Here is a 22000-nt window from a genome sequence, read left to right on the forward strand (position 1 = left end):
TAAACCAGGGGTTCATTTTGGTTAATTGGCTGAAATATGGATGGTACACGTTCTTCAGTATCATTAATATTTTAAATTTTTCTGTTATAATCTGCAGTAGTATTTAAATTTGAACTACAACACAGTACAAAGCCTTCCAATGTATTCTTCAGTACAGACCTGAGCCCTTGTGCTGGTAAGGGTCCTAACCCTATAAAAGTCTTCAACTTCTTATTAGGTAAGTCTGTTTTTAGCTCCTTAAGCAAATAACTTTGGGGTTTAGAGCAGTGATCCCCAACCAGTGGCTCATCAGCAACGTGTTACTCACCAACCCTTTGGATGTTGCTCCCAGTGGCCTCAAAGCAGGTGTTTATTTTTGAATTCCTGGCTTGGAGGCAAGTTTTGATTGAATAAAAACCAAATGTACAGCCAAACAGTCTCTTGTAGGCTGCCAGTCCTCATAGGAGCTACCAATAGTCAATCACGACCCATAATTGGCACCCCCAGGAACGTTTTGCATGCTTGTGTTGCTCTCCAACTTTTATTTACATTTGAATGTGGCTTGTTGGTAAAAAAAGGTTGTGAATTCCTGATCTAGCATTATACTATCTAAATGAATTAATAGTGAATGGGCCCCACCTGCAGCACATGCCTTGAACTAGTTGGGCTACATGTTTAGGTGACTGTTGTAGAAGCGATAGAGCTTCTAGTCTTCAAGTGCCAAAGTACTAATATAGGCATTTGAAAACAGGTTCAATCTGGGCTGGCGGTTTACCATGGAAAAAACACGGTGGGCCCTGTATGCTGCCAACACTCGTTTAATGCCAGTCGTCTGCAGTAGTGATGCGCGGGTTGGTTATTTTGCACAGCCGATTTATCCAGATTTCATTTTTACACCGAACAATTCCTTTAAAGAAATACGGACAACAGAATTTTTTTTTTTTTTTTGACATTGTCTTTATATTATTACCCAAGTATTTGCCCGATGATTTTACATTACATCTGATTCCCCATGTTCCTCTAAGAGAGGGCTGCCATGTTTGTGCTGCGGTAGTCTGTTAGCATTAGAAACGGACAGGTTCAGAAGAGACAGTTGGAACTTTAACAATTACTTATAGCGCTTTAGGCAATTTTGAACAGCAGTCTTTTTAAGTGTCGGTATAACTTTAAAGAGAACACAACTTGAAATGAACTTTAGACCTGTCCTAAATCCCATTTGAATTGGTCATTGAATATTGTTTACAGTGTTGTTGATAATGAAACCTTTGTCCTGTTTTCCAGCCTGAAAATTTAAATACTATCAACAATAATTACAGTTGGATATACAATACTGCAGTTGTATTGCAATGAAACCCTAGTAACCAAATAGTTCCAATGCCTATCTTGTTGCAAAAGCAAAATAGGTAAATAATTCAAACATGTATATGCAATAACAAAGGGAACTTTTTTTTTTTTAGTTAAAATGTAACCTTTATTGAGTTCATTAAAAGGTCTTTACAATCAATTAAAATTGCCAGCCACCCAGTTTAGTCTGTAGAATTTGTCAGAGACTCATTTCAAGGGGCATGGGACTTACAATCTCATCACTTGCTCATACATCCCAATTCAGTCAGTCTCTCCACCAATTTATAAGTCATCACGATGCCCTTAAATCACCAGGGTTGTTTATGTATAATAACTGGGGGGGGGGGGTATTTTAAACTGTCTGTTGCCCATTTTCCTGTGCAATATGCTCCAATGGGATTCCAGGGATTATTGCCTATCCTTATTGTGCCTATTGCCTTTACTTCAGCTTTATTGTGTTAAAGCTACGGCCTTAGACTGCTGTCTTCCGACTTTCTGTTTTATAGGCTGGTGCCTGCCCCTCTTGTGATGTTATCAGCAGGCGGGTCTATAAATGGAGTGGGGAGTCGGGTGCGGGTCTATAAATGGAGTGGGGAGTCGGGTGCGGGTCTATAAATGGAGTGGGGAGTCGGGTGCGGGTCTGTAAATGGAGTGGGGAGTCGGGTGCGGGTCTGTAAATGGAGTGGGGAGTCGGGTGCGGGTCAAGGTTTTCTCAAGACATTTCTGACTGTCCCTTAGTGCTGCTAGGTTTCTTATTTATGCATTATACCATGCCCCAGTGGGATGAAAACACTACTTAGGGATGAGGAGAACAACTGGACTCAAACGTTTGTTTATAATGGGGCTACAGCTAAATACTGCGAGGATACCAGTGTCAGCAATATATAACCAGCACATCATGAGCATCCCCCCATGTATAGGCACTACAACAAAAGCCTTATTCTAATGACACAAAGGGCCGCATTGAATTCAGTGAGAAAAAAAAAGCTATCTCACGGTTTATCAGGTGAAAACTCATGGACGAGAATTAATTCAAGAAGAAAAAACGGGTCTCCAAATTCAGTTCCAGTTTTTTCCAATATTTCCAATAGTTTTCATGTGATAAAAAGTGAGAACTTCTTATGATTAAATTGAATCTCTTCCGTGAGTTTTCATGTGATAAACCTTTTTCTCACTGAATTGAATCTGGCCCAAAATGATAAAAAAAAAGACGTAAACAGATACTAAAGTGTAAACTGACTTATAGAATCATTTTCAAGTCGTGAGCTTGCACACAAATTGCAGCTCTAGTGCACACCATATAATATTTGTATGCACTGCATTATAAATGAGTCACACTGCTGCAATAAGGTTAATACAAGCAAATGTAGAAATCAGTCAAGGTGGCCATAGATCCAAAGATCCACTCGTTTGGCGACATCGCCAAACGAGCGGATCTTTCCCGGATATGCCATTAACGAGCATGGCGATATCGGGGTTAATCTGAATGTTCGGGCGTATGGCCGAACGATCCGATTACGATGCGCAATGGGCTCCGGGGGGATCGGTCGGGTCCAAATCAAACCTGTCCAATCGAGCAATCGACCGATCTCCGCCGGACGAAAGATGTCGGCACTCTCCACACCTGACCCGAAAATCGTACGAATCCTCGATTCGTACGATAGTATCTGTGCGTCTATGGCCAGCTTTAGACCGAACGAGCACATTGCTTGTACTGTTGTCAATACAAAACAATGTTCACGCACACAGTCTATAAAGAGACAAAAGGCAATACTGATACAGACCTTTGTATACTAATCATATGTCACAGATGAAAATCCACACAATAGAATAAATACATACAGCACACAAAATCCATACATGCGCAGTTGTTAGAGTATGAACTGTATGGGGAACCACGCATGTTAGTGAATAAGTATTGCCACTGATAATACTGTACCTACAACCTCCATTAACACACCAAAATTTCCTCATATAAACCAAGTCTGAGATAAAGACAATAATAGAATTTTTCTAAAATGCATGATCACAAAGGAACGTAAAGGGATACTGCCGTCACATAACTGCCCTCTTTTTTAGAATCTGATAATTTGTTATTGTTACATGCAAGATTTAATGGTGCTTTGTTTCTGGAGCAACTACCACCCTTGCCATAAAGCAAAAAAAGGGTTGCTGTTTGCCAGAAAGCAAACAGCCAGCTGAACACCAGGAAATGAATTCCTCCATGCAAGTACAAATACTGATAATCACTTTCAGATACGGTTTTCAGGTACTGTTTAAAAAAGCAAGATGGTACAGGTCACAGAATTCTAATGCCACTCTTACATTTGAAAGTAGAATTATACCCCAGGCCGGCATGGTTTTCTACTGTGCAGTGTCTGAAATAAGCAGTTCTAATCATGGAGGGATGCCTAGCAAACCAGTAACCCCGTCCCCTTAGTGATAAACCCTTTCCTTGTCCTTTAGAAAAATGGCAGAAGCAGATGGCAAGTACAGGGATTCTTAAAACCCCCAATGTTCATGTATTATGCTTCTGAAATTATGAACAAGCTAGGGGAAGCCCATTTACTGCGGAGCAAACAGACTACAATAAAAAGAAGAGATCAGCATCAAAGCACTAATTCAAATTAATTAATAGCATTTTATGGTGCTACGTCCTGTTATGGACTCAAAATACTACAGTGATGTTAAAAAATGGGATTTTTGGCTCTAGACTAGACCAATATGGTCTGAATAGTGTTATAATAAAAGTAAGGATCCCTGCCATAAAGCATGACTTAACAGTAAGTATGTCGTTCAATGATGCTTCTCAGTGAAAGAAATGGCTATAAAAACTGTGTCCTTTAGTCTTGTTTATGGACTCAAAGTTCATGTTTAACAAATAGGGTCGGGATAGGGTCTTTGACCAATGTGGCCTGAATGGTATGTTGTAATAAAAGAAAGCCATAAAGCACAACTGAACTGTTTTTTAAAAGTGTAAGTAAAAGTAAGCCATTTGAGGATACTTCTCCTTGAAATAGCAGAAATGGCATTAAACTACTTTTGTTTACTAAAATCATTACAAATTGTTTTCAGACACATGATCTTTGAGCATAGCGTCTCTTTAAAAAGATATAATAACTAAATGTCAGCTGTGTGGTTATGTTACCCGGCATTCAGTAGAAGCTTGCAGTTGAGCTGCCATTATACAGGGACAGCAATTGTGCTTTTTAGTGAAGTTGCTGCTACTTAAATTAAGACAATGCGAATACAGGGAATTATTTGTTTACTTAATGGAGACTAAATGGGTAGGATGCACTATGAAATAAGAGAGCAGGGGTGGATTAATGTCTAGGCTATAGCCTAGGGGCCCACAGTGCTGAGTGGCCCATGGGCAGGGCTGGACTGGCCTGCCAGTAGGGAACATATTTTAGGACATTGTCAGGGGAAATCCTTGTCCTGTATGCAATCTCCTATGCTAGAGGAATGCAACGTCACCTGCTTTTCTGCTCACCCCCCCCCCCTCAAAGCAGACGTCACACCTCGCTCCTCCCTCCTCAGCTGTCAGCTCTTCACTCCTCAGCCATCCGTCCTGGGTCCTCGCTCCTCACTCAAGTGCAAAACAAAAAAAAAACCGTCAAGAACAAGTAACTATAATCAGGGAGCGCAGGGCTGAATATGTGCACCCCGAGGAGTGAGGAGCAAGAACTGACGGCTGAGGAGGGAGAAGCTAGGACCCAGGATGGATGGCTGAGGACTGAGAAGCTAGGACCCAGAATGGCTGAGGAGCGAGGATCCAGGATGGATGGCTGAGAAGGGAGGAGCGAGGGTGACGTCAGCCTCAGAGGATGGGGGAGTATAAAAACATGCCGCGTCACATTCCTCTGTCTTAGAACAGCACATGCAGGACAACGATTTCCCCATACCATGTCTTAAAATGCGTTCCGTATATATACACATGAATTTGCCACTGTGCCATCCTTTGGGGTCCGCCGGGGTGGGTACCTCTGGAAAGTGTAGCCTAGGGGCCTCAGGTAGTATTAATCTGCCACTGTAAGGGAGGGACTTTATGGTTATTCCCATTACTTTGTGCACACATATATTATGTAAGAAGTGGATGTTGATGAAGGACTAAAAACCTCAAACACCACAAGATGACTCCATGAGGGTAACAGGAAAACAAGAAATGGAATTGGCAAACATCTTGAAACAAACCAAATATCGTTAGAGTATGAAGACACTGGTGGAGAAGTATTTGGGAGAAAGTCTATAATATGTATTATTTTAGCAATATCCTTTTTGCAGTGTAAAAAAACCTAAGTAAAAAGGGTGGGCTTATCTACCCTGTCCCCCGTACATGCAGGATTTCAAATATGAAATAGAGGAGAGTTTAAAGATGCCCTTCACAGTACAAAACGGAATCCCTTGATAAGTGACAAGTCCCTGATCTTCTCCAGTAAGCATCACCATGAGACTTCCTTAATTCCACTTTTGGCCACCACGTCCACCATAACTGTCACTATACCCGCTACGATTGGAATATCCTCCTTTACTGTGGTATCCTCCTCCTCCACCTCGCCCAAAATCTCTTCCACCTGAATTATAACCACCTCTTCCAAATCCACCACCTCCTCTCCCGCTACCCCCTCTCCATCCTCCTTTTCCACCCCCATCTTGTCTTTTTTGCCATGGGGGCATCTCCGGGGGTGGGGGATTAATTTCAGAAGGTCGTCCTCCTCTGTCAGGCACACGACCCATCAGGACCTGTAAAAAATGTAAACATAACAGATTTGTGTATAAGATTAAGTAATGTAACAGAATTCTGTTACCGTATATACTCGAGTATAAGCCGTCCCGAGTATAAGCCGAGGTACCTAATTTTACCTCCAAAAACTGGGAAAGCTTATTGACTCGAGTATAAGCCGAGGGTGAGAAATGCAGCAGCTTCTGGTAAGTTTCAATCAAAAAATTGAGGGTTTCTGCTCCCATTGGAGGTACCGGCGTCTTGTTTTTGGATGCAGGCGACCATTCTTGGACACCGGCGAATATTCTTGGAGACTATTCTTGGACGCCGGCGACTATTCTTAGACGCCGGCGACTATTCCTAGACGCCGGCGACTATTCCTAGACGCCGGCGACTATTCTTAGACGCCGGCGACTATTCTTAGACGCCGGCGACTATTCTTAGACGCCGGCGACTATTCTTAGACGCCGGCGACTGTTTTTGCGCTTGACCCGAGTATAAGCCGAGGTAGCGTTTTTCAGCATATTTTGGGGGCTGAAAAACTCGGCTTATACTCGAGTATATACGGTATTTGCCTTCTACTCTACACTGTTGGCACATAAGAAAAATTGACCAATTGGAATTTTTTATAATAATATCTGCAACAGCCAACAGATCCATACCAGAAACGAAACCAGTACAGGTTTTCCCATGCAACAAACACAGTTCAGCAGAAATGTAAGGACAAACTACATAATAATAAACTAGAGGATGGAAAAAAAAAAAGTGTTATATTGTTTTGTCCACAAAAAAAAAATGCCTATTCTATACTGTAGTGAAAGGCAAAATAAAATATAAATACAATTTTAAAGGGGTTGTTCACCTTTGAGATAACTTAGTATGATGTACAGTGGTGTAAACAACGGGTTTCAGATAGGGTTTTGGACCATTACGACCTGAATGGTATTTTATATTGATAGGTCAAATCTCACATCACTCTTCCCTGTGAAAGCCAAACGCAATATAAACAAGTCTGGCACTTGAAACTATACTGATATTACTCATTATAATGCAACCAATAGAAGCTGAATTAGATTCCTTTTTAAATACAAAGATGGCTCATTGATTTTTACCCCCTAGAATTCTTCTCTTGCAATTATTAATAAGAACTCACTGAATCCCAAACAGGTACCCAATGTAACAGCTGGGTTTACTTTCACTTTATCTTCCAGTAATTATAGTAAAATGCATGGACATTCATAATTGTACAGAAGCCATCATACAGATGCTACTAAAAAATGGTGAAATGTTTGCATGGCTTCACCAACCAATAATATTATATAACTATGTTCAGCTCAGGTACACCCTCAACCTCGTTTCCTTTCTAACAAATATTGAAAACATTTTTTATTTTGCACAGCCTATCTTTTTAGCAAGTTTTTATTTTTATAATGAACAATAAAGTTAGTTAGGCAAAAATGTAATGTATAAAGTCTGGAGTGACTGGATATCTAACATAATAGCCAGAACACTACTTCCTGCTTTGCAGCTCTCTTGGTTTCCACTGATTGGTTACCAGGCAGTAACCAATCAGTGACCTGAGGGGGGGCCACATGGGTCATAACTGTTGCTTTTGAATCTGAGCTGAATGTTGAGGATTAATTGCAAACTCACTGAACAGTTATGTCCCATGTGGTCCCCCTTTAAAGTCGCTGACTAACTCAGAGTTAGAGAGCTGAAAAGCAGGAAGTAGTGTTCTGGCTATTATGTTAGACATCCAGTCACTCCAGCCTTTATACATTATATTTTTGGCTAACTAACTAAATTAGAAAAGTTTTTTTAGCACAGCCTATCTATTTACCCAGTTTGTATTTTTACACTGAACTGTTCCTTTAAGGGAAGAAGAAGCCCACCTTAAAATAAACTTTTAGTAAATTAAAGATGAATCTGGTCTAAGTTGATTTTCACTTTGTCTATTTTATAGTTTTTTTTTTATTATTTGCCATCCACTTCTGCCTGTTTCCAACCTCTAAATTTACTTCTGGTTGTAGCATTCACAAGCTACTTCTTATTTCAAAGCTCCTGCCTCGTTGTAACGGTGCTTATGCCCTAGCAACCAATAAGCTAAGGTAAGATTCCAAACCTGACAGCTGCACAACAAAAGATTAAAACCAAATGCCACCACCCGCATTATACTAAATGTTATTATTTATATGGAGAACTAACTACCCTTTAATCTGACTGGACCTTATCACAATAAGAAGGGATCATTTACCTTGTTTATTGCACATGCCGTTTTCTCCCGAATCTGCCCGCTGCTTGTGCGGATGATTCTGGAGAGGTCCTTGCGGGCAGCCATAAGATGTGCTATTGAGATGGTGGATTTTGCAGATAGAGAGTAGCGAATTGGCTGATACACACGTGCAATTTCATCTGTTTTGGACTTTAACAGAGAGAATGAAGTTAGTCTCCAAAAAACATAATTTACTAACTTACATTTACTAACTTACATTTACTAACTTACATTTACTAACTTACATTTACTAACTTATATTTGGCTGCATTTTGAACTTACATTTTGAAATCACATTTCTCTACTTCACAGTTAGTTGGTTAGAAGACAACAGTATAACTTTGAAGAAATTTAAGGGTTTATTTACATTATCCCTGAAATATCCCATGAATGGTTGTGAGCAAATTTTTTAGAGCACATGTATCTTAAAGGAGATGAGGACTAATCATTTTGAAGTACCAAATGTTAGGCACCCCCCAGTGATTATAATCACTTACCTAATACCCCCGGCAGATTTGTTAGCAGAAAACTGTACCTTCCCAGGGTACTTCTCAGCAAGCACCACAGGGCAATCGTGGGCACATTCGCAGTAGAGTGAAAAGCTGAACTTAAAAAGAAGGCCAGCTTTTTTACTCTACTGTGTATGCGTCTGCCTGGCCATTGAAGAAAGAAGAAGCAGAAGAAGAGGATCACTGTGTGGTGCTTTCTTAGAATTACCTAGGGCTGGTGCAGTTTTCTGCTAACAGGAGCACCGGCCAGGGGTATTAGGTGAGTGATTACAATCAGTGGTGCCTAAAATGTTGCACACCCTAGTGATTAACCCTTTTCTTCTTTAAAGAGCATCTAAGCCATCACCCGTTCCACCCAATGGGTGTGCACAAAACAATGACATAAGAAATGTCATTCAGTGCCATAGACTTTACAATCTATGCTTTGAGAGGTTCTCATAAACCTATGGCTTACAAAGAGCTGTAAGCAGACATGCTGATGTACACAAAGCTACTATATGTTCTAGATCTGTCTCGTCTCTCATATTCAATCAGGCTTTTGAAACAAATAGAAATGTATGCCCAACAAATATAAGCTAAAATAAATGGCACAATGCTTAGCATTGCTGCTTTGCTGTACTGGGGTCTTAGGCTTGATGCCAGCTGGGACACTATATATATATATGTTCTTCCTGTACAGGTACACTGGTTTTCTCCTACACTCCAATGACCACACAGGCAGATTCACCGGATCCAGATAAAACTGACAAGTGTGTGTGTGTGTGTGCGCAATAAGGAACCTAGACTGTAAACTCCACTGGGACTTACGTGAATGATGTAAAAATTCTGTAAAGCACTGCAGAATATGTTGACGTTATGTAAAGAATAATAATAGTGAAAAAAAAAACAAGTTTCAATGGATAACATGTTTACAAGTTATTCATTTTTGCTTTTCTTGGATTAAAAGGGCTGCCTCCAGCAGGCCTTTAGGTGTATAGCACATTCACATTACAAAGACACTGCATAATTACCTTGGCTCTGTCTGACCACCCAAATGACTGCACAGTTACATCAAGACGTTTTATTAACAGCCTACGCCGACACTCATACTCCTTACAGAGAGCAGCATTGATTTTCTCCAGGGGCTCCTGCAAGGAAAAGAAAATAAGATTGAATTATATATGTGCACCACTGAGCAAATGCTCAAATGTATTACTTTTACATTTCATACAGAGCAGGCTATAACTGAGCTTTAAAGGGACGGTACGCCTGAAAATAAAAGAAGTGTTCTCAAAAAGTAGAAAGGGAATAAAGACTTCTTTTCAACTGCTTTTCAAATACTATTATTTATCATTTTTTTTGTTTTGTTTTCCTGCTCTCATATTTTCAAGTTTCAGCTCGGTAAGTCACATCCCATGTAAAGTCATCAGAAAAAAATTTCAAGTAGAAGCTGGCAAGGTACAATAGAAGTTAATGGGAATGGTCTCTAACAATTTTATTTATTTTCCCAGTTCATTAAAACATTTACATGTTTTAGCCTCACTGAAAATGAATGGAACAATGTGAGTTTCGCTGGAGTACTTTTCCTGTGGAAAACATGCATGGAAATATTCTGTCGTGGCTTTTTCTTAAATAAGCTCGTTTTCAAGAAAAAATGTTCAGTGAGTTTTTTGGGTGCAGGGCTTGCTTGAAAATTAGTATATAGACCCCTTAGTTTAGAAAGTTGGCAACCTAATTTATAGAGTTTGAGAAGAAGGCAAATGGAAGTAAAGCATTTCTTGAAAAAAAAAAATGGAAATTATAATTATAAGAATTCATAATTTCTGCACTATATGAAAGTGACAATTTTTCTGGCTCTTTTATGGTGGTAGCATGTGCAGTTGAAAAGTATCCAGCCCAATTTAACCATAAATACTCTTGGTCAGTGATCACTCGGAAAAGGGTATCAATTGTCACGTTATGCCCCTGTGCGCTACTGTTAGAATTGCCTGTCAAATAAACCTGAAAAGATTTGTCTCACTATTTCCAAAAGCCTTCGGCAGTATCCCACAATAACATACACTGCATTGGCATCATATTAGGTTGTCTTACCAGCTGTTCCATGTTCAGCTCTGCACTGAGCAGTCTTCCGTTTAATTCACTGTGATCCCCTTGTGAGAGCACCTCTATGATCTTTAAGAATATGAATATACTGGCATTAGACCTTAACATTCAACAGATGAGAAAAAGCAGAAAAAATAGTGCCAAACTATACGCAATGATGAATATATCCTTATACCTTTGCTTCTACATTTTTTAACATGGACAAGACATCAGAGGAAGGCTTTTCGGGCAAGCGGAGAGCACTGCAGATGGTTTTTACTTCTTTATAGGCAGCATCAAGTGGATCCTCCTCACTCTTTTTCTTTTTTTTTATGATCTGCAAGGCCTGAAGCTCTGTGGCTAGGAACACTGAGAAATAAAAAGACGCATCATTACCAAACTAATATCTTTTTGCAGAAACATATTCTTAAAAGAAAATAATGTTAATTCACTTACAGAGTACAATATACAATGAAAGCACTACATAGATATCTTAGGACACTCTGAATAATAGAGATGTTTCAAACCAAAGGATTCAACCAAACTGACTCTATGAGACTTTTGCTTCCATGCAACCTTTCTGAATAATGGTCCAATAAAGAAAAACATCATCCAACATAAAGAACAAAAAATTACGGTAGAATAAGTGTGGCGCCATCCGGTGTAAATATGAAGCTGCACTCTGCAGGGAAGGAAGGAAGGAAGGAAGGAAGGAAGGAAGGAAGGAAGAAAGAAAGAAAGAAAGAAAGAAAGAAAGAAAGAAAGAAAGAAAGAAAGAAAGAAAGAAAGAAAGAAAGAAAGAAAGAAAGAAAGAAAGAAAGAAAGAAAGAAAGAAAGAAAGAAAGAAAGAAAGAAAGAAAGAAAGAAAGAAAGAAAGAAAAGAAAAGAAAAGAAAAGAAAAAGAAAGTTCACTGACAGCATGTAGAGAGGAGGAAGAAGAGAAACCAGTACTGCAAAAGGCACCTAAAGACAGACCTGGGATTGTTTTGCAGAAGAAAATGGAGGCAGGGGGATGGTAGGAACCAAAAAGTAGGTACACCAAGTGTAGATGAGCCCAGGAGAAACAATGCATATGCTGAATAAATTATGAACAGGACAGATGTACACAAAAAAGATGGAAAGTAAAAGGCAGGGCATATGGCTAAAAGGTGGAAGACAAAGAAAGTGGTGTTTGAGTGGTGACCCAAGGAGCATCCAATGAATGTTTTGGACACCACAGCCTGAAAATAAGACATATAGTATTGCAGATTAACAAATATAGGTATGGGATCCATTATATGGAAACCAGTTATCCAGGAGGCTCTGAATTACAAAAAGGCCGTCTCCCTTAGACTCCATTTTATCCAAATAATCCAGATTTTTAAAAATTTTTCTCTGTAATAATAAAACAGTAGCTTGTACTTGATCCAAACTAAGATATAATTAATCCTTTATGGAAGCAAAACAATCCTATTGTGTTTATTTAATATTTAGACTTAAGCTATGAAGATCCAAATGACGAAAACATCCGTTATACGGAAAACCTCAGCTCCCGAGCAATCTGGATAACAGGTCCCATACCTGTACTGTATTTAAAAAGGAACATTGCAGGAGAGCATAATGCCTCCCCAGCTCATCCCTAATAAATACACTGCAGCCAAAACCATCGGCACTGAAGATTGTGCATGCAGCACCTCAAGAAGGCTGTGTAGATCGCTGCAATGGAAGTCTGCAGAAAGGGAGGGGCAACAAGTATTGATGCAAATAAAGAAAAACCTAACCCCAAAAGGTATATAACAAAACATGTTTTTTTTTAAAAATGTTATAGTATGAGCAAGGCATTAGTGTAAAGTAAAGAACAATGGTATATGTCTCCTTTAAAGGACATGTAAACCCCTCCCACAAAAAATATAATCAGTGAATTCTTTGAAATCTTTAGATACCTGCCACTCTGATTGTTAAAAGATTAACAGTAAGGCTGCAGCTAGTGATGTGGGGCTGGCCCGAAACCTGCAGGTCGGGCGGGTTCAGGCCAGCTGCCGCATTAAGTCTTCGGGTCGCAATCGGGTTTCGGCTTTAGCAGTTCCTTCTGCTATCCCCACCAGTGACCTAACACTTCCAGCTCCTCCATTTATAGATTTGCACTTGCCCCACCCTTTCGTGACATAACTGTTGGGCGGGTTGTGTGCGGGTCTTTAACTGGAGGAGCCGAGCCAGGTCGGGCCTGGTGCAGGTTGGGTGAGGGTGAGTTAGGGTTGGGACCTGCACATCACTAGCTGCAGCATCCCCTTAATCACTTACAAATCTTTCTCTTCTTCTAACCCACTCTGCCCCTCTCCCTCAGGAATTTACTTTGGCTGTTGGCTCTTGAGCATGCTCAGTTCTTCTCAGCTCAGATAACTAAGACACCCTCCAGTCTAACAGCCAATGAAGAGATAGAATTGCTGGTTCCCATAGAAACTCTGCTCTAGCTGTCTGATCCTATTGTTTTCTCCTAACCACCTCTCCTGAGTTCAGTTTAAAGGAGAAGGAAAGTCTAAAATTAAGTAAGCTTTATCAGACAGGTCTATATAAATAAACCAGTAAACCCTCCAAGTAATGCTGATGAGTTCTCTGTCAAAAGATACACATCATTTATTTCCTTCTATTGTGTGTACATGGACTTCTGTATCAGACTTCCTGTTTTCAGCTTAAACCTCCAGGGTCCTAGGGTGTGGGCATGCTCAGTTTGCTCCTCTCTCTCCCTCCTCCCTGCTGTAATCTGAGCTATAAGTGATCAGGGAGAGACTCAGGCAGGAAGTGATGTCACACCACGCAAATATGGCAGCTGTATCCTAAACAAACAGAGCTTCTAGAGTTGTTTACTCAGGTACGGTAAAGTATTCTGCAGAAAAAATATAGTTATAGCTTGCGCTATTGTGGCTAATCTATTGGCAATAAACTGCTTCAGTACCTTTCATTCTCCTTTAACCATTACAGTGCTGAACCCCAGCAGAACTTTTTATCAAAGTATATTTTGCCTGTGTAACCCTGCATTCCATGAACTTTACAGCATGCATGTCCTGTTTGCACACGTCAATGTAACTGATGATGTGTCAGAGGAAAAATGGCCGCCGGGAGAAGGCTGCCATTTGTTTTAGGAAAATGTGATGGCACTGGCAAATGGAGAGAGTATATGCAGTACAAATGTTGTGGCTTGAGTGGGGAACATATGCCCAACTTATATACATGGCAGGAAAATGTAGGCTTTACATGTCCTTTAAAGGAGTAGTAACCACATTTTTTTTACAAGCCGCTATGCTGTAAACAAGAATGTCAACTAGGACTGTCATCCCCTACTGAATCTAAATATTAATCTGGGCCCCTGTACCAGTGCTGCTCCTATAAAAAAACACAACAACAAGGGGTACTTTCCATATCAGCACCACCCCACAGTTTGCTTTGGTACTTGGATACAACAAAAGGAAGCAAAAGAATACTGACCACATCTTTAAGCTTTTCATTAGGAACATTTCCAGAATAAGAAGAGCCGTGGATGACTTCCTTCCCTGGCTTGACAATAAAGCTTATTTGTGTACTACTCTAGTCAAAGGGCGAGAGATACGAGCCTTCCAAGACCTCAAAGACAACCTCCAGATACCAAATGGTCAATTTTTCCGCTACCTACAAATACGCCACTTTATATCTCAAACCTTTCTACAGGGAAGTGTATCACCACCAACCCCCACTCAGTTTGAACTCTTGTGCCACTCCTCAGACCGTACTACCCACCTGATCTCAAGTTTATACAATAAGCTGTCTGGGGACAATACCACTTTAGCGCAACCGTATATGGCCAGATGGGAAGAAGATGTGATGATGTCCATTGAAGACGTAGAATGGCAGACTATCTGGGAGAAGGCCAGTAAGACATCAGTATGTACTGTTATATTGGAGAAAGCCTATAAACTGATATTTAGATGGTACATTACCCCATCGAAGCTGGCCCGTCTCTCAAATAACGCTCTCTCCCCGCTATGCTTTGCAGGATGTGGAGAACAGGGTACGTTTTATCACATGTGGTGGACCTGCGAGACAGTCAAAGCATTTTGGAAAATGGTAGCCCATACCCTGTCAACTGTTTTCAACCAACGCATTGAGCCCGAGCCCGTGTCGTTCCTACTGGGCTTGCCTATTGACTCATTGAAATCCTCTGAATCTAACAAATTGGCGACACATATTCTAACGGCTGCAAAAACGTTAAGGGCTTCCAAATGGAAGGGCGTCTCTCTCCCAACCCAGCAAGCTTTAATTGCCAAAGTGAAATGGATTAGAAATATGGAGACGATTAGGGCATACTTGCAGGGCAAAGAATATCAAAATGGTCTGATGTGGCTCCCTTGGGCGGAATATGAGACAGCTCAAACAGACGCGAACTGACTCACGGAACTGGCTCCTTTGCACTCACCCTCTGACCCCCCCCCGTTTACCTTTGTTCTTCTTTCTTTCTTTTCTTGCTTCTCTTCCCTTTAAGAAATTTGGGAAAGCACCGATACCGGATTAGGCAATCCCGCCCATGTAACACAGGTTGATTTGAAGGAGATGCAGATAAAAATGACAGTGACTAGTTTATAAGATAACTGTGAAGGTTTATTTGCTGTATAGAGCTACATGTGTTGCAAGTCTTACAATTCTGCTTGCCAATCTGTGATAATGTCAACTGTTTTATAACTTACATGTTCATACGTGTGCTTATACTATGCTTGTTCAAGTTTTACGGAAAATAAAAATCTTTAAATGATAAAAAAAAAAGAAGAGCCGTGGATGGAGAGAAACATTTCCAGGTAGCTGAACATACCATCATTTTGTTATCAAGGTCACAAGGCATGTGACATTAAGTTACAACAATATATGAATTTAAGAGGTAGGAGGTGTGAAGAAATGGCCTTATTGTGAGAAGAAATAAAAAAAGCACACTCACACAGCAACGTCAGGCAATCCTCTCTGCTTTTGAGTCTTTCCTTGATATCTCCAGTCACAAGGGTTGGATAAGGGCATGAGAGCTCTTTTAGAAACCCACTTACTTCCAACTGAACACTCTCAAAATCATCACCTTTGAAAAAAAATCAAAACGACACAGTCATTGAAGCACTTTTGCATAACAAGAAAAGAGAGCTGCCAGAAGTGGAAAATAAAGGAAAATACACCTTTACGCTGTCTAGGAGTTATTATTTAGATTACAACTAAAATAAAACATTCAAGGGAAAGTTGTGCTCACCACTAATTTTTAAAAACATTAGGCGGGGGGGCAATGAGGCTGTGACCACAAAATACAAGTAGTCCTCTGCACTCAACCCATTATCAATATATTTAAGACAGAGACATTTTGTGCATACTGCTACTGAAAAATGCCTTACCCTTTAAACAAAACAGGGATTGTTTGTCCATATATTGCAATATATTTAAGCTGGCCAACTACGTCAAAGTCATCCCATATCTGGCCAGTCCTATGCTCAATTTTATCTGATTCATTAAGAATTCAATTGCTTAATTATACATTTTACAAAGGGACTAAGTTTTACCTGCAACTTACTTGCTGCTTTCAAAGTAAAACTCCCAAACTTGGCTGTCCTTTTATTAGACACCAGTGGGATCACCTGACTATAACTGGGAAGGGTGGGAGCTACAACATGGAGCTGGTCACATGGAGCTGGTCACTGCTCCTGTATAACTATAACAAACAAGGGAAAGTTGCTATTATCTGCCCTGCCTGCTGGTCCTGACTATTGTAACAATGTAGCACAAGTCAGCTCTCCTTCAGCCAATGCTATAATTTAGAAGATGCCATTAAAGGGGTGATTCACCTTTAAGTTAACTTTTAGTATGTTATAGAATGGCCAATTCTAAGAAACTTTTCAACTGGTCTTCATTTTTTCTTTTTTATAGTTTCTGAATTATTTGCCTTTTCCTTCTGACTCTTTTCAGCTTTCAAATGGGAGGTCGCAGACCCCATCTAAAAAACAAATGCTCTGTGAGGCTACACATTTAGGGGCAGATTTATCATAGGTTGAGGTGAAATAATTTGCCTCTATTACATTACTTCAACCAGAAGGGCAGAGAATAGCAAGAGAAAAACGTATACAACTTTCAGTAGCATTTTCATGTTCAAGCAACTTGCTAAGCAATCATAGAAAAAATTAATGATATAGGAAGGTTTTTTGTAAGATATTTTTTTCATAAGGCTTTTTTTTTTGGAGGGGGGGGTTACTACCCCTTTAATGGCGGAGCTACTTACACAAGGAACTGACACTTTCCTCTAAACCACCTAACAATTTAATCTGTGAGCAGAGCCAGCAAAGGACCTGGAAATAGTCAGGGGATGTCAGACCGGCTTCTAATGCCTTGTTTAAAACAGCTTCCTCCAGTAAAGGACATTGGTATCTGGAAGAGATAAATACAGAATATTTTAATAACATAAATTGGAATTAACAGACACATGCTTATGAAAGCTTACTTACTTCAGTGACATTAAATGGGAACTACAAAAAAAAAAATCGATTTTGCAAAATAAAAATAAAACTTGTCATTCTAAGCTACTTTCCAATATTCATTTATTAAAAAATAAGAGGTTTTTGTAAATGTAATTTCGACTGAAAGCAGTATTTATCTGTCCCTATTGTATACACGAGTGGTTCTGATTCTTGAAACAATGTAGCAAATGCCAGCTGCTAGGAACAGAGTACAGGTATGGGATCTGTTTTTCAAAATTCTCAAGACCTGGGGTTTTCTGGATAATGGATCCAGAAAACCTTAAGTCACCCTTCATCATGTAAACATTAAATAAATCCAATAGGCTGGTTTTGATTCCAATAAGGATAAATAATATCCTGGTTTGGATCAAGTACAATATACTGTTTTATTATTACAGAGTAAAAGGGAAAAAAATTGGATTATTTGCAAATAATGGAGTGTATGGGAGACGGCCTTTTCGTAATTTGGAGCTTTCTGGATAATAGGTTTCCAGATAACAGATCCTACACCTGTACCTGGGCTAGAGTTTTTTGCTTGGGCACTATGATTTCCAGAACAGCTGTTATAACCACAGATTATCGCCTGTATGTAATAAAAAGGCACAGTTTGCCTAGGTGCAGTAACCCATAGCAATCAAGATGCTTGCTTTTAAAGGGCAAGTCAACCCACAGTTCTTATCACCGATTGCAATAAATCATATGTAGCATTTCTTGGTCATCAGTTTAAAGCGCAAGTCAACCCCAAAATAAAATTGTGCCTATTAAATGAAAATATAATTCTGAGCAATTTTTCTATATACATGTATTCAGTGCTGTTAAAGGGGTGTATTCTGTCACCAACACGATTTATGCAGAAGATACCCTTCCCGAGACCCTCGCTCGTTTGGACGGCGTAAATTTGCTGAGATATATTGATGGCAGAGAGTTTACTCGATAAAACACTGCTTGATAATCAGGTGGTTCTTTAATCCAGGGATATTGCACAATACAAAGATTCAGGAGTTCAGAAAGACCAAACGATCAACAGGTTCTATAGGTAAGAACTGGTAGTTTTGCAGCTCTATCCAACTGACTGAAAGCAACTGAAACTAAGGAACAGCAGGTGAGGGCCCCAGCTAGTGGGTTGAACTAACAAACATTAAACAGCAGGGGAGGTGAGGAATATACCAAACACGTACGAATATAATAACTGGCATTAGGGACAGCACAGGGTGCTTCACCTTTAAACAACTAATTGGTTGCAGATAGATCACCAGAAATAACGACTTTTTCCAATGACTTCCTATTTTCTATGTGTGACCGTTTTTCTAATATTGAAGTGTAAAGTGTAATTTTTCACCTTCTGAAGCAGCTTGGGGGGGGGGGTCGCTGACCCTGTAAACTGTTCTAAATGGATACATTTAGTTGATACATTTCTTATCTTTGTCCCTGCTGAGCAGAATCTCTGGGTTTCATTACAGGCGGCTGTTAGAATTGATACAATAGTTGCTAATACTGAGAAATGTATCAACTAAATGTTGCAAAATTGTAACAGTTTAGAGCAGGGGTGTCCAAACTACGGCCCGCGGGCCAACTGCGGCCCGCGATCCATTTTTAATTGGCCCGCGCCCATAGCGCTGCTGGCTGACTCTGACTGGCTGGCTGTGCTTATGGAACGCATTGTGCTGCCGGTGCGATACTTTCTGCCTGATGCCTCTCACAAGCCGCCCCTACCCCCTCCCTGCATCCGAGGCTGGATGATGTTTGGATCCCCTGGTTTGGGGGTGGGGTTGCCTTTGAGATGGGGAAAGCACCCCGCCCCCTGGAGTTCATCGCAAGAGCCAAGGAGAGCTAATCCATCCGAGGAGAGTCAGATGGCAGCGCCACGGTCTCCACCAGCAGCCCTAGCGTGGCGGTCGGGGAAAACTGTGCGGAAACACTAGTGATCGGCTTGAATACTTCTGCTCCATGTGTGTCCCTACTTCCTCGGTCAGTAGCGAATCCACCTCTGTGACACCTGTCCCTGGCACAGGGTCTATCGTTTTATTGATAGTTGGGGCTGGGGTGAATTGTGGTTGCTATGGGCTCTGAGATGGCTCAGGCTGGCTCTGCTCTGCCCTGTCACTGTGTCCATTCAAACACTGCCAGTAGGCCCAGCAGGGATGGGAAGTAAAAGGGGAGCTGCTGTTAGGTTTGGAGCTCCCACAGTGCAAGGAAAGGGGAGAAAAAAATGAGGTATAAAAGAAAACATCAAGAAAGGAAGATAAAATAGACTAACAGAAAAGGAAAGTTGTGGGTGGAGGAAGAAGACAGAGAGAACAGAAAGAGAATGAAAAATATGTTCATAGAGAAAATGAAAGTTAGCACGAAAAAGGAACTGTAGACATCTGTGATCTTGGGCAAATTTGTTAATAGCTTCTTGTATGAACTTTGGCTATTGTATTATTTTACATACAGACACACACATACACACACATACATATATATTTGTCTGTTGCGGGCGGGATGCTCCCCTTTTTGTTACTTGCTTACTTGCCCCCCCTTGGAAAATTTTCTGTGGACGCCCATGTCCGCTGCAAATTCTGAAAATATACCAGAATATGGCCCACACATGATCAGCGCATGCGGAGTAGAGAGGAATCTGCGTTCAATGAAAGTAGCAGCCACCACATGAATGGAGACGTCAGGTGGGAGGGGCTATGCGCACATGCGCCTTTAGAGCAGGAAGAAAGCCAGTGCCAGTAATGCAGGGAAAATGGCCGCTGGGTGAAAGACACAATACAGGCAGGAATGAAGTGGTGGTGCAGGGTGCTGGAGGTAAGGCGCTCTACGCAGGCATACTAAGACAAAAATAATGCTTTACATGTACTTTAACTCTAGGACCCTAGACCCAGGTGAGGCAATACGTACTTCACCTCGAGTGAGTGGCCCGGTTGTTTGTGTATTTTACCGCATATGGCCCTTGGTGAAAAAAGTTTGGACACCCCTGGTTTAGAGTCTGCACCTGAATTACTGAACTGCCAGACACAAACATTCAACTTTAAACTTAGATTTTGGAAAAACAGTAAAAAAATAAATAATGGAAAGTAATTGAAAAAAAGTCTTTTTTTCCTGGGGAACAATCTAAAAACAACTGAATTGAAAAAAGTGTTTGGAAGGTGAACAACCTCTTTAAAGTTATTTGTAAAAACAGTTGGTATTGAAAGCATGCTTTATTTAAACCCGGGCTGTTACTTAATAAATAATGTTGCAAAAGTCTTCGTCCCCCAGCAACCTGGTTTTTAAGCAACCAAAACTTGCCTCCAAGCCAGAAATTCAAAAATAAGCACCTGCTTTGAGGCCACTGGGAGCAAACGAACCGCTGGTTGCACAGAGTGATATTCTGAGGCAATTCGTTTTTATTATTTTTTTATTATTAGTAGTTCTTTATCTTTCTATTTAGCAGCTCTCCAGTTTGCAATTTCAGCAATCTGGTTGCTAGGGTCCAAATTAACCTAGTAACCATGCATTGGTTTAAATAAGAGACTGGAATATGAACAGGAGAGGCCTGAATAGAAAGAGGAGTAATAAAAAGTGGCAATAACAATATATTTGTCGCCTTAGGGCAGGGGCACACGGGCAGATTTAGTTGCCTGGCGACTAATCGTCTCTTCTGCGGGGCGACAATCTCCCCGAACTGCCTTCCGTCTGCTTGAATGAAAAAACACCTGCGCCAATGCACTCGCAGCACTTTGATTTCCGAAGTCACTCGAATTTTCCATGTGAGTTAATTGAAGTGCCGCAAGTGCATTGGCGCAGGCGTTTTTTCATTACAGCAGGAGGAAGGCAGTTTGTGGAGATTGTCGCCCCGCAGAAGAAGGCCATTAGTTGCCAGGTGACTAAATCTCCCCGAATCTGCCCTTATGCCCCTGCCCTTATGGAGCATTTGTTTTTGATGGGGTCAGCGACCACGATTTGAAAGCTGGAAAGAGTCAGAAGAAAAAGGCAAATAATAAAAAAAAATATAAAAAAATAATGAAGTCAGGCTCCAGCTGTGAGTTAAATAAACTGCAACTCACAACAGCCTTCAATTCTTGCTGGGATGCAGAGAGTTGCAGTTCAACAGCAGCTGGAGGGGTGCAGGTTCCATGTCTGGGAAAGCAAAACTATCCAATAAGTTGTCTGACAATTATACATTTCCCCTTAAAATTTCTGCCTCCCACCTCTTCCCACCATGTGCCCATACCCCACGTGGGGAGCAGGGAGATGTGCTAGAGATCAGTGTATGGTCAGTGTTTGGTTGCAGCACATGAATAGCCAGTCACAGACACTCACCCCAGAGCCTCCAGAGTGTCCAGCAGGTCCGCTTCCATTTGTCACACGTCAGCAACGAGAGAGAGAATGAAATAGCGCTCCTCTTAATGCCCCATCAATAACGGGCACTTGTTACATGTATAAAGTTCCCACAGGACTCTTGTCATTGATGTATGAGTGGAATACACAGTCTGCTAGTGAGAACAAAGTGGAAGTGCAGTAATGTGTGTGTGTGTGAGTCCCACGCTACGTCCTACGTAACTTCCCTTCCGCCCATGTGACTTTCCTTACGGTTCCTGCAGGGTCCTAATGCTCTTGGCTAGTCTACTGAACAGCCATTCATTCCAGATAG

The 22000-nt window shown here is 40.8% G+C and overlaps 1 protein-coding gene across 1 annotated transcript; it reads right to left on the bottom strand.

Moving 5' to 3' along the window:
* Nucleotides 1-1422: 1422 nt before the first annotated feature.
* Nucleotides 1423-21843, bottom strand: fam98b.L (family with sequence similarity 98 member B L homeolog). The gene is given in 5 exon segments (NM_001093330.1): nt 1423-4851; nt 11199-11257; nt 15828-15959; nt 17142-17287; nt 21670-21843. Coding segments are annotated over 5 exon segments (414 nt in total). The 5' UTR covers nt 21708-21843; the 3' UTR covers nt 1423-4812.
* Between the last annotated feature and the right edge of the window lie 157 nt (nt 21844-22000).

Source organism: Xenopus laevis, chromosome 8L (assembly GCF_017654675.1).
Source record: "Xenopus laevis strain J_2021 chromosome 8L, Xenopus_laevis_v10.1, whole genome shotgun sequence".
In the NCBI taxonomy this organism is placed as follows: Eukaryota; Metazoa; Chordata; class Amphibia; order Anura; family Pipidae; genus Xenopus; species Xenopus laevis.